We start from the raw sequence: 12,485 nt of genomic DNA on the forward strand, positions 1-12,485 counted from the left end.
TGGGCGTAGCCAGGATTTTTTTCCGGGGGGGGGGATTCCCCCCCGCCCCCCCTGCCGCGGAAAAAAAAATATATGTGTATGTGTGTACATAATTAATCTTTATTACATTCTGACCCTTTCGGAAGACGTTTATTGTGCCCTAGAATAGATTATTCCTGGAATTAGTGGAAAACTTGTAGACTCCCCGCCCTTGCTAGCAAGGGGGTCTGGGGGAGCTCGCAGCGATCCCCCAGCGCTTTGCCCCGCCGCCGGGCACTATTTTTGGTAATGAAAGCCAACAAAATGCATATTCTGAGGTATCTACAGTGCATTATCTTGCTATTAAAAAGTTTTATTTCAAAAACGTAATGTGCTATTCTTACTGACTTAGACCTTGTCGCGCTGTTCGGCGCATTTTCCGGCAAGCTGTTTCCGCAACTCTTATTATGCGTAATTCATTTTGTCGGAGAACATGTCCCTCAAAACCTCATGCGACGCTCTGTCACAAACTTTACTAAGGGTTCGACTCCCAGTTCGGCATATGATTTCTTTGATTTAGACCCGATCTCTATGACTGACTCCTAAAATCTGTCTTAGCCATCTTTGTTGAGCCACATTTAGTGTTTTTCAATTTCGCAGAAGACTATTCACACTTTATTTATGGAGCCCAAGCCACTGGTAGAAATTTGTAACCTTTCTTGACTAAGCTCTTGGAATTACATGCCTGTATTTCGTTTTAGATTTTATATCGAAAAGAAAGTTTTTTCGTCAAAATCATCTGTTGAGGGGTTTTAATTCAAAACCCCATTAGGCTACGATCATAGAATTTGGTGACTGTAGTTTGCTTTAAAATAATATTGAAAAGAGAGGTTTTCAACTGTAAACGCTCTGTAGGGGAATTTTGAATTCAAAACCATCTGGAGGGGTTTTAAACTTTAAAGAAAAAGCCATCTGGAGGAGGGGGATTTAAACTCAAAAACCCCTTTGTCTACGCTCATAGCATTTTGAATGCGTAATTTGCTTTTTTTTTAATATTGAAGAGGTATTTTTCAGCTTCAAACCCTGCTGGCAGGGGGTTTTAAACTCAAAACCCCTTTGGCTACACTCATAGATTTTATAGTGTGTAATTTGCTTTTTTTTTAAATATTGAATAGGTACTTTTTAGCTTCAAACCCCAACTGGAAAAGGGGGGAGGGGAAATTAAACTCAAAACCCCTTTGGCTACGCTCATAGAATTTTGATTGTGTAATTTTTTTTTTATATTGAAGAGGGTGTTTATCGTAAATTTTGGAGGGAGTTTTAAAATCAAAATAAATCTTCCTTAACTGTGCTGTTGGAATTTGGGGATTGTTGTTTGCATTTTTTTTGTTTTGTTTTATAGAAGAGGGGGATTTAACTGCAAAAACCTCTGGTAGGGGGTTTGAAACTCAAAACCCCCTGTAGGGGGTTTTAAACTCAAAGCCCCTGGTATGGGGTTTTAAACTCAAAACCCCGTTTTAAACTCAAAGCCCCTGGTAGGGGGTTTTAAACTTAAAACCCCCTGGTAGAGGGATTTGTATCTCAAAACCCTCTGATAGTTTTTTTTTTTAAATCTCAAAACCTCCTGGTAGGGGGTTTTAAACTCAAAACCCAACCCCCTGGTAGAGAGTTTTTAACTCAAAACCCCCTCGGCTGTGCTGTGGTAAGTGATGATTTAGTATTAAAATCTCACCTAAAATAAACAAAATGAAAGCAAAAATCAGTCATTTAATTCCGTTCCCCCCCCCCGAAGGGGGGGGATTTCATTTCGGGGGGGTATTTGAACCCCAAAACCCCCCCCTGGCTACGCCCATGATGTTCACCTACCTGGTCCAACCAGACATTGGTCGTCAGCACCTGATTTTTCTCATCCTGTCAGATAAAATTCAAAAGAGAAATGTAGTAACAAAAGTGAACACAGGACACAATCATAGACATACGTCAATACACAATATAGGCTTGTAATAATGTATTGGGAATTTTCACGAAAAACTAAAAAATATCAAAGACGCTAAACCTCTGACGCTAAACATGTGACGCTAAATTGATGTTAAATGCTGCCCACTTAATAAAAGATTTCAATATTTTTTGTACCCCGGATACACCAAAGCTAGCAATTTATAGTTTTTCCCCCATTGATAAAAATCTTTTCTAAAATACTAATTTTAATGTATATTTAATGCATTAATGTATAATAATGTATTATTGAAAGTATATATTTCGCAAGGTTGTTAAAGCCGGAAGTGGTAGTGGTTCTAAGCCCACCATTACCTATAAAATGCTTCCAATGGCACGCGTCTCAAATAGTCTCTGACAACCAGTCCAATTCCTGGCCTACACGTGTGGTTCAGATACTGAGCCCGGCGGAATTGTTATCACCAACAGGAGAAGGGGAAAAGGCGAGCAACTAGCGCCTAAATCAGTAAGCTTCGGGCAGGAGGGGCTCGTTAGCCTTGGTTGGCTACCCATCTAAGAGAAGAAAAACTCTGAATCCAAACCTCCGCTGCCTTGCGGCTATACCCAAACATGGGAAAGGCTTCGGGAGTCAACCCTGATGAAAAATCAGGAGCTGGTGACCCTTAGGCAGATTACCGCACACTGTGCTACAGCCTGGCAGAGCCTGCCCCGCTACTGATCCCAAACTGTATCCATCCGTCAACTTCAGGAAAAGTGCAGAGAGCAAAGAATGCCTTTGTACATTGCATTCATCGATCTAGTCAGCAGAGAATGCCTCTTTAAAATCTTACAGTTAATAGGCTGTCCACCCAAGCTGCTAAATATTATTGTCTCTTTCCACCAAAATATGATGGGTACAGTACAGTTCTATGGCGCCTGCTCCGAAAGTTTCAGTATAAACAGCGGAGTCAAACAAGGATGTGACCTGGCCCCAATCCTCTTTGGAATACTCTTCTCAATGCTAATCCACCACGCGTTTGACAAGTCCACCGAAGGCATATATCTTCATTCCAGATTCGAGTTGCTAGACCGAGGGCCAAAACTAAAACCAGAACCACCCTCATAAGAGATATGCTCTTCGCGGACTAAGCAGCGGTAGTGGCACACTCAAAAGAGGAGCTTCAGTCACTAATGTCCGGCTTGCAAAGAGTATGGCCTAACCATTAGCACAAAGAAAACTAATGTTATGGGACCACCTGCTACAGCACCGCCATCCATCCTCATTGACGATAACAAGCTAGATGCCGTAAACGAATTCTGCTACGTCAAGGTGACCTGTCACTAGAAGAGGAGATAAAAAAACGCATAGGGAAGGAAGGCCACATCAACCTTCGCTAGACTCCGACCAAGAGTTTGGGAAAACCAGAAGCTCACCACAGCGACCAAAATGGAGGTCTACAAGGCATGCGTTCTTAGCACACTACTGTACGGCAGTGAGTCGTGGACAACCTACACAAAACAAGAAAGAAAACTAAACTCATTCCACTTGCGCTGCCTTCGAAGGATCTTAAAAATAACATGGAAAAAAAAGTGTGCAATACTGAGATCCTCGCGAGAACGGGCCTTCCCAGCATCTTTACGGTCCTCAGGCAACGCTGCCTGCGCTGGCTTGAACATGTTCGCCGGATGGAGGACAATCGCATTCCGAAAATCATTCTGTACAGGGAACTTGCGTCTGGCTCAAGAAAAACTGGTTGCCCCCACCCTCGATACGTTGATGTGATAATAAAGGATTTAAAATCAGAAAACATTTATACTGACCATTGGGAAGACCGAAGCAGGACGTTTTGGCGACGCCGTTTTGGCCCCGCCGTTTTGGCGCGAAGGTCGTTTTGGCGCGAGCCGTTTTGGCGACGGGACTTTTTGGCGCGAAATACATTATGTACGTTTATTGTATTATTTCTTTTAAAAGAATTATTCATATCTATGTTTTGCATGAGTGTTTGTGTTAAGACATATTTTTCACGTATTAAATGTAAATGTGTTTGTTTTTCGCATCATTTTCTTTAATAAACATTTTGGCTTGTGTATGTGTGTTTATTAAGAGGCACACTTTTGTTTTCAAAAAAGTTTTTTAAGATATTACTTTAAAATTAAAAACAAAATGACACGATGATAGACTAAAAATTGATGCAATTATTTGTTTATATTAACATTGGTTTATTTAATAACTTTATGGTATCTCCAACTCTACATACCAAACACTTGCTAATATAAGTAAAAATATAATACATGTGCCATGTTTCTCAAAATACTACAAGTTAAGTATACATAGACACCAGGGTTATTTGCCTAAGTCGCTGGAATTCAAGGGTTCATTAAAAAAAAGCTACGTGCTTATTAAATTATCGTCAAATGATATCTCGCGCCAAAACGTCCCGTCGCCAAAACGGCGGGGCCAAAACGGCGTCGCCAAAACGGCGGCGCCAAAACGTCACGTACCCTGGGAAGACATAGCCTTAGATCGCACTAGTTGGAGAGAGACGGTGACCAAGAAAGCTATAGACAGCGAGAAAACATGGGCCTCGATTCTTGAAGAAAAGCGTGCCGCACATAAAATGGCCAGCTCCTCTACCACCAAAGCGAAAGCCACTTTGACATGTAATATATGTGGACGGGAGTGTCTCTCCAAAATAGAGCTCCACAGCCATATGAAAAAGTGTTCGAGATGAACCATAGTCATTTCATGACTGAAGGAGGCCAGTGATTGATTGATAGATTGACTTACATTAAATCCTTTGGATTATAAATTGTATAAAGTTTTAAGTTTTTCAGAAAAAAACAACAACAAAATAATTTCCTAATAGTAAAGAAAGTTTAATGTTTTCTTCATCCTTTTCACAGAGCAGACGTAGCTATCTTATTGTATACATCCGACGGTGTTGGTGTTAGGTCAATACAAATTGAGTTTGTCAGCAGTGACCATGTCTATAGAACTACTCGTAATGGTCAATTGCTAACCATGTGTAAAGGATGCCAGAGATGAGGACTGTTTGACCATGGTCCAGTTTATCAATGGTCCAGTTTAACCATGATCCAGCCGTAATTGAAAAACGTGCAGAGTGTGTCATGGCCTCAAACCTAATTTTCTTTTTGTACTTGGCAGATAAACGAGTATCTTTTTGAAGAGTGATTTCATGGACAATCTCTTCACCATATTGATTTCATGGACACTTTCTTGATTATACATGTTATAGTGAATGGCGTTCTCTTGGACCTTTTATCTGGGATAGAAAGGACTTATATTTTTGCTGAATATGTATTGTGATGGACTTTTTACATGGTTGATATATCTTATTCAATAGCGTCCCAGCGGCTATATTTAGATAAAGGAACAATTTTATTTTTAATGAAATATTTTATTTTGAAAACTTTTTTGTCCAAAATCTTTTCAGTCTATTATGATTTACAGCCCTCGTTTTTATAACGTTTATTTCAACTCACTATTAGTCACTATATCGGACTGGTAAAATGTTTGTACACGTTATTTCTCCCCCATCCAAGCATAATTATTTCTTTTACCTGACAACACAAGAATTATTTTAAAAGTTAACCAATTAGTTCATTAACAATTGATGTTTAATTTTGTTTTTGGTATCTTGAACAAAGGGAAAGAAATTGGAACCACTGAAATCTGCCCATGTGGAGTGTCCCCAGAGAATGCTGACCATGTCCTACAAAACTGCTCTCTTTACCAAGAGGGTTGAAGAGGCCCGTATAAGACATTGGCCCCAAAACACCCCAATAGAAAGAAAACTATATGGAGAGCTCCCTGATTTGGAAACCACTGCGCAGTTCATCTCATATATTGGTCTAGTCATGTGAACGCTCCAACATAACAATGAGAACGAAGAAGAAGAAGGTCGCTCATTTAAAAAGCGATCACCGCGATACCCCTTTCTTTCTCCCCCTTACGCTTTTCCAACTGGTCCAGACAAGTGATAGGATCATAATGTATTAAAGAAAAGTAAAAACAATTGGTCAAAATATTTCTAATCGCACATATTTATTTTTGTTGTCTAGATCTAATTATACGGCTGATCCAAAATAATGGATACAAATACACTTACTATAAGCTTTGTTTTTTTTTTAAAAGTATTTTAGTTTAAAAATGGTTTTGTCTATTATGGAGTGTATGTGTGTGTGTGTGTGTGTGTCTAATGACTGATGAAACATTTAGTAGGAGTGATGCATGCGAGAGTATAAGACAAGGGGATCGGAAGAGGGAAAGGGAGACAAATACTTTAAAAAAAAAATTGTGACATGAAGCCGACATTGACCAAATACGTGTGTTAGTGTACACAAAACAAACTTAAATGTAGCTATAACTTAATTAATGTGTGTGTTGAGGATGAAGGTAGGGTAGAGTTACTACGTCAGAGTGATAAGGAAAATGGGGTTCAACCAGAAGCAACACAGAGCTTATAAAATTTTATAACTTTAAATTGAGATGCAGAAGACAGTCAGTGATTGTAAGTACAATTTTTTGTTACGGATGGTGACTGTTAAACTAGAATTCTCAAGCAAGAAGTTTTATTTGCGTGTTGTAGGTCAATATAAGAGGCAGTTCTAATTCAAAGTAAAACATTGTTAGGAGAATGGGAACTGATCTAATTCAAAGTAACAAATTATAAATTATGGGCCAAAATTGTCAGGGGAAGGGTAAAATGGGGAGGGGAGGTTCGGCTAAAATTTTATGTGAGCGTTTGATTCACAGGGTGGAATAACAAAAAAGTCTCCTGCAAAGAAGCATTGGAGAACCTTTCAAATATCTCGATTAAGAGCTGACTCTGAGATTGTATGTAGGACTATTTTCTAAAGAGTAGGGTGGGGGGGGGGGGAATAAGGGATAAGTACATTATGGGAGGGGTAGTGTTATTCAAGTGGGCAGCCGTGCCAATTAGATGTCACAGATACTAAAATTCAAGTTTTTTTTAGGGGTGGGGGAGAGAACAGTGATATCGCGTTGGCAGGCCAGAATTGAGTTTGTTTGGGAGGGCATTTTAAATCGTGCCGTTTCGATTCAACGCAACATACTAGAAAGCACTGGCCGAATGGGAAATTGTTGAAATGCGGGCAGTGCACAGAAAGGGGGGGGGGGTGGGGGTAGCCTTATGGTTTGCAAGATGTAATAAGAGAAAGTGCCCAGGCTAGAAAGTATCTTAGAGCCTACCAAATATTTCCAAATAACTGCAAAGCAGAAGAATGGCTTCATAGTGTCAATAAGACTATTTGTTAAGGCAGAGTCGGGGGTGAGAAAAGTTATACTCGAATTTAAAGACCGGTCCAAATTATAAGTAAGAAAAAAGGGTGGGGGTTCCATGGTAAACATTTTATAGACTAGGAAAAAAATCAATGGGCGTAGCCAGTGGGTAATGCTAGTAGAATAATAAATATAGTAATCCACATACTCTTTGTCATAATTCTATGGATAATTCAAACATTTAAGCATCTCTACTATAGTAATTAAAGACAAATATAATTTATACTGAAAAGTATTTTCCAGAAGGCAAATCAACAGAAACATAATTCTTATCGATACATCTTTTAGCTTTCATCTTTATTCAACTGTCAACAGTTGCGTATAAACTGTAAAGGATATGTCTGAAATGTGATTCAAGTGAAAGATCTTCTACAATTGCACAAGTTGATTGCCACCCTTTGTAGTTTTCTTAAGCTCAGAGATGTGTAATATAAAACCTTAGCCCCTGACAATATTTACAATCTTATAGACATTTCTATAAAGCGTAGCATGTAAAAAAAACGTTAACAAGCTTATCAAGAATATTGTGGAAGTATGAAACAGAAATATATGAAAATATTTGTTTTACAGTGTAGGACTGGATAATAATCCATTTAGATACACAGACACACACACAGAGACATTTAAATATATATATTGATTTTCACCACTCTGAAGAAAATATGTAGGCTATAATAATACATTTTGTTAAACAAAAGGGCAAATGGTAAGGGTATAGATATAGACATATATAGTGTCTTTATCTAGATTCTAGATTAATCTATGTACAAAATCATTCTCCAATTCATGTTTGTGATTTAAAAGTATACAATATTCTAACCTAAATTTGTATTCAACGGAGGTGGGGGGGGGGGTTGTATGCAGCGGTACAACATTGACGTATATAATGATCTCAGCACAATAACCCAGAAATCACCAATGGGTATGAAAGTAATATGTGTTTTATTAAACTAAACCAAAACTTACCAGATCAAATATCTGGGTTAAAGTAATCCCTATCAGGACTCTGACTGCGTCAGAGGCGTTGTACACTGGACGTGTGTTAGGGTCGTAACCCTCAAACAGCTTGTAAAAGAGCCTCTGCTCATCTGTTAAGCCTTTGGCGCTGAACTCGCCGGCGTTCTTGATGCTCCTTTCACTGACATTTGCGACACGATCTCTTCTCAAGAAGCTGGTCCCGCCAGTAGAGGAATTGAAGTCAGATAAGTCGTTTGATTCAGTCGTTGTCATGACGACTTGAGAAATTAGAAAAAAACAACAATTAGTTGATGAATGATGATTAAAATAAATCTCAATTCAAAATGATTAAGTCTAGTTCCATTTCAAAAGCTATTAGCAGCAATGGCAGATTGTATTTAGGGGCCCCAGGAGCCGGGCTCATAGCTCAAGTAGACGCTATTTAAACAAATTGATACATTGCTATAAATAGATAATAGATATATTCTATCTATCGTTAAAATGATTTTTTTTCTTTTATTATTGCTTTCATTTTTAAACAAATCATTACGTTTTAGTATTGTAAAGTAAGATAATATTTCTCCACAAAGGAATAGTTTGGAAGTGGCTCTGTATCCCTGTCATTCATCGCTCTGCACGTATCTAAGTGCAAGCCTTTGTATTTACTTGTCAGATCTATTGGTTTTGTTGGATGCGATTTTTCGCTATATTTCGTTTGGCTTCTTTTAAGGGCCGACACAATATCGACCATATCACAGTACTGAAGTGGTCGAATTTGAAGCGGGAAATTTTATTACTGAAAAATATGTTGTTTTTTTTAATTAAGACAAAATGTTTCTAAAATTGTTGTTTGCTATTTTAAAGTCTTTTGAATACAATTTTTTTAGTTTTCTTCCAGCCATGCATGCAATCAATGATAAGTGTAAGATGTAATGACAATGTCTAATTAGATCTCTGACATCAATGATAAGTGTAAGATGTAATGACAATGTCTAATTAGATCCCTGACATCAATGGTAAGTGTATGATGTAATGACAATGTCTAATTAGATCCCTGACATCAATGGTAAGTATAAGATGTAATGACAACGTCTAATTAGATCCCTGACACCAATGGTAAGTGTAAGATGTAATGGCAGTGTCTTCGATTCGGAAGATTAAGGATGAGTTCAGTGTTTCACATGACTACACAAACCCAGTTGTTACCTGCATATAATATAAATAGATGCTCTTGGAGTTGTTTGATCTTTAAATGCATGGTGTAGCAGAACTTAAACATCACAAGTCTTGCCTACAAAACTATTTAATGTCATGACACAAAATAAGACTTTTGGCATATGGATAACGTTACAGTTTTTTTAACGACGGAGAACAGGTGCAAACAGGAGCAAACACGGGTTCGAATCCTGGTGTAGACGGGAATTTTTTAATTTCGGGATCTTTGGGCGCCTCTGAGTCCACCCTCTCTCTAATGGGTACCTGACATTTGTTGGAGAAAAGTAAAGGTGGTTGGTCGTTGTGCTGGCCACATGACACCCTCGTTAACCGTTGGCCACAGAAACAGATGACCTTTACATTATCTGCCCTATAGTATATACCAAGGGTCTGAAAAGGGGAACTTTGCACAAACACTGTATGAAAAATAAGGAGTCTGTGTTTGCAATAACGAAACAATTACTTAACAATACACCATGTTAATGCATGATATTGCAGGTCTAAACATTTTCTTTTGTTGCAATGATACTTTTTTTTTTAATTCTGGCTTTTACAATGCCTATATTCAACTCGTACCTTCGGTGGAAAACCATCTGGGTGGAACCTCGATATGGTTCTCGAAAACGGCTCTAACGATTTTCCTAGAGATTTGAAAGTTTATGTATATGGTTTGGAAAATAATTACTAGCTCGTTTGCCACAGTGAGACCACTCTAATTTGACTGTTTTAATTCAGGAAGTATAAAAAATTTATTTGAATTAGGGTAGAGAACTTGAAAATATTTTATCTTCGAGTATTTCCATGTGTATATATTATATTTTTAAAAATTAAATTAATTAGGGTTCCGGAAAATTTTGCGCATCTTCTAGGTCTATTGGAATTGTATAAACTTTTTTAGTATAAAGTCTAGAAGATGTGTACATTCGCTAAACCGTTAGATCGTCTTGAGAACTGAGCCGAAGGCTCTTCGAGTTCTAAGTCTGAAAAAAAACCTGCTTGAGCGTCAAATAGTAAAAAAACAACAACCCGTGTAAACAGTAAAAAAAAAAAACAAAACCCGTGTAAACACAGTTCTGTTTGAGAGAGACACGAGTCAATGCCTATGTAAAGCATTGCTGTTTCCGATGCCTTTGGCCTTATCCGGACGCATGCTTGGCTAATCATGGCCGAAGGACGAGAGCACCGGGAGCCTCCGCCATTTTCCTTCGTTATACCAAGCTAACCGTGGGGGACTCGCCATTTATGTAACGGTCCCTTGAGGAACGGCGCATGGATTATCCACTGGACCGGGCTCTCTTTCAACTCCGTCTCCGTGCAATGGGTCGACTCTCGCCTGCCCGTGGTCACCCTCACGGGACGTTTTGTTTTGCTACCCGTTTAGCCTAGCCACTTCCTCTAATGGCCGTTTCCACACGAGCGCCACGATGAGGCAGAGTAGCTCGCTAAACCGTTTGATCGTCGTATGAGCTGAGCCGAAGGCTCTTCGAGCTCAAAGTTTGAAAAAAAACCTGTTTGGACGCCAAACAGTAAAAAAATAAAACTCTGTGTACACAGTTCTGTTTGAGAGAGACCCGAGTCAATGCCTATGTAAAGCATTGCTGTTTCCAATGCCTTTGGCCCCCGACGCATGCTTGGCTGCACATGGCCGAAGGTTTGTGGGGACTTTTGTGCAAATCCGCCTGTGCAAGAGGTGGACTCTCGTCTACCCGTGGGCATCCCCACGGGAATTATGTTTCTCCATTCATTTAGCCTAGTTGCCCCCTCAAGCAACCGTTTCCACCCGGGTGCCACGGTGAGGCAGAACAGCGTACCCGGGATTCTTTCTCGAAAAAAGGGGGAGGGGTAAAAATGTTCCTTTTTTTTTCAAAATCTAACATTCATTGTTGATTAAGAGAAAATAATCGCTTTATAATTTGTACAAAGGAGATATTGTCTTTTTAAAAAAGTCAGATAATAATCTTATTCATTTTCTTGTGTTATGTCACAAAATATTTTAAAACATTTATATGCATTTTTTAATTACCTTTAATAAACCATGCATTTATTGGTAAAAAAAAAAAAAGAAAATCATCACTTTCCTTGGCCACACGCAAGTGGTCAGCCAAAAAGTCCACTGTTACCTTTCATAATCAACCTTCAAATGGGCTAAGGAATATTCCTAATAATAATCATATAAATAAGGCTTGTCCTCGAGTCCGAAAATAAATAAGGAATGCGGTATTTGCTACACAGCCCAAGCTGCAAACCCACAAATTTTGCTACATGCAACGCAGGTGGTCGATTTCGATTTTCTTTTCGCTGTCTACGTCTGTCCTAGTCAGCGAATTTTCATTTGGTCACAAATGTGTATTCCGCGACCCTTGTAAGTGACCTCCAGCTGTCTCGCTCTAAAGCCCCCTGCAACCAGGTGCTCTATTCTATGTCAGTTAAAGCAAGTTGGCGCCTAAGCTAGTCTTTAAAGCGTTTACGTCGGGCACCACTGTTACGTCGACCACCTTTAAGCTCAAAAAAAAAAAAAGATTGCTTTTGGCATACGGGACACGTGCCCTGCCCAGCGTACTTGTCGAATCATAGTTGCTTTCAGTATAATACCCATGTCTCAGATCCAATTAGAAGGGTTGATAGAACCTCCACTTGGTAGGCATTGATTTTTATAGGCAGGCGGAGCGATTTATTCCACCAAACCTTCGCATGGAGGCGTCCAAAAGCTTTATTGGCCCTGGCCAGACGGTTATCAACTTCCCTTGAAAGCGATGCGTCATTTAATACTATGCTTCCTAGATATGTGAAGTGGTCTACCACGTTGGGGGGGGGGCTGACGGTGGTCTTTGGGGCTGAGTAGGTTTAAGGAGATGGACTAAACTGTTCCAAACTTTGAAACGTCTAGAGATCCTGAATTACTAAAAGTTGTAACACCGGATAAATCTATGAGAAATGGAAAATCAGCAGGGTTTGACACCATTCCTCCTGGCCTTCTACAGGCTGGATGAGAAACCATGTAGTCAAGTAAAAAAAACAAAATAAAAAAAAAAACAATAAAAAAAACAAGAACCATAACGGTGTGTACTTCTATAATAACATTGGGTTCTGGTTTCAA

At 39.1% G+C, this 12,485-nt stretch overlaps 1 protein-coding gene across 1 annotated transcript in view; it reads right to left on the reverse strand.

Annotated features, from left to right (window-relative positions):
* Positions 1-12,485, reverse strand: part of LOC106053339 (neuronal acetylcholine receptor subunit alpha-10-like) — a 66,088-nt gene that overhangs the window by 14,769 nt on the left and 38,834 nt on the right. The window contains exons 4-5 of the mRNA XM_056029904.1: positions 8,183-8,451; positions 1,825-1,869 (exon numbers count right to left, since the gene is read on the reverse strand). Of these exons, the coding sequence (XP_055885879.1) occupies positions 1,825-1,869; positions 8,183-8,451 (314 nt within the window). The remainder of the gene's footprint in view (positions 1-1,824; positions 1,870-8,182; positions 8,452-12,485) is intronic.

Source organism: Biomphalaria glabrata, chromosome 1 (assembly GCF_947242115.1).
Source record: "Biomphalaria glabrata chromosome 1, xgBioGlab47.1, whole genome shotgun sequence".
Classification (NCBI taxonomy): Eukaryota; Metazoa; Mollusca; class Gastropoda; family Planorbidae; genus Biomphalaria; species Biomphalaria glabrata.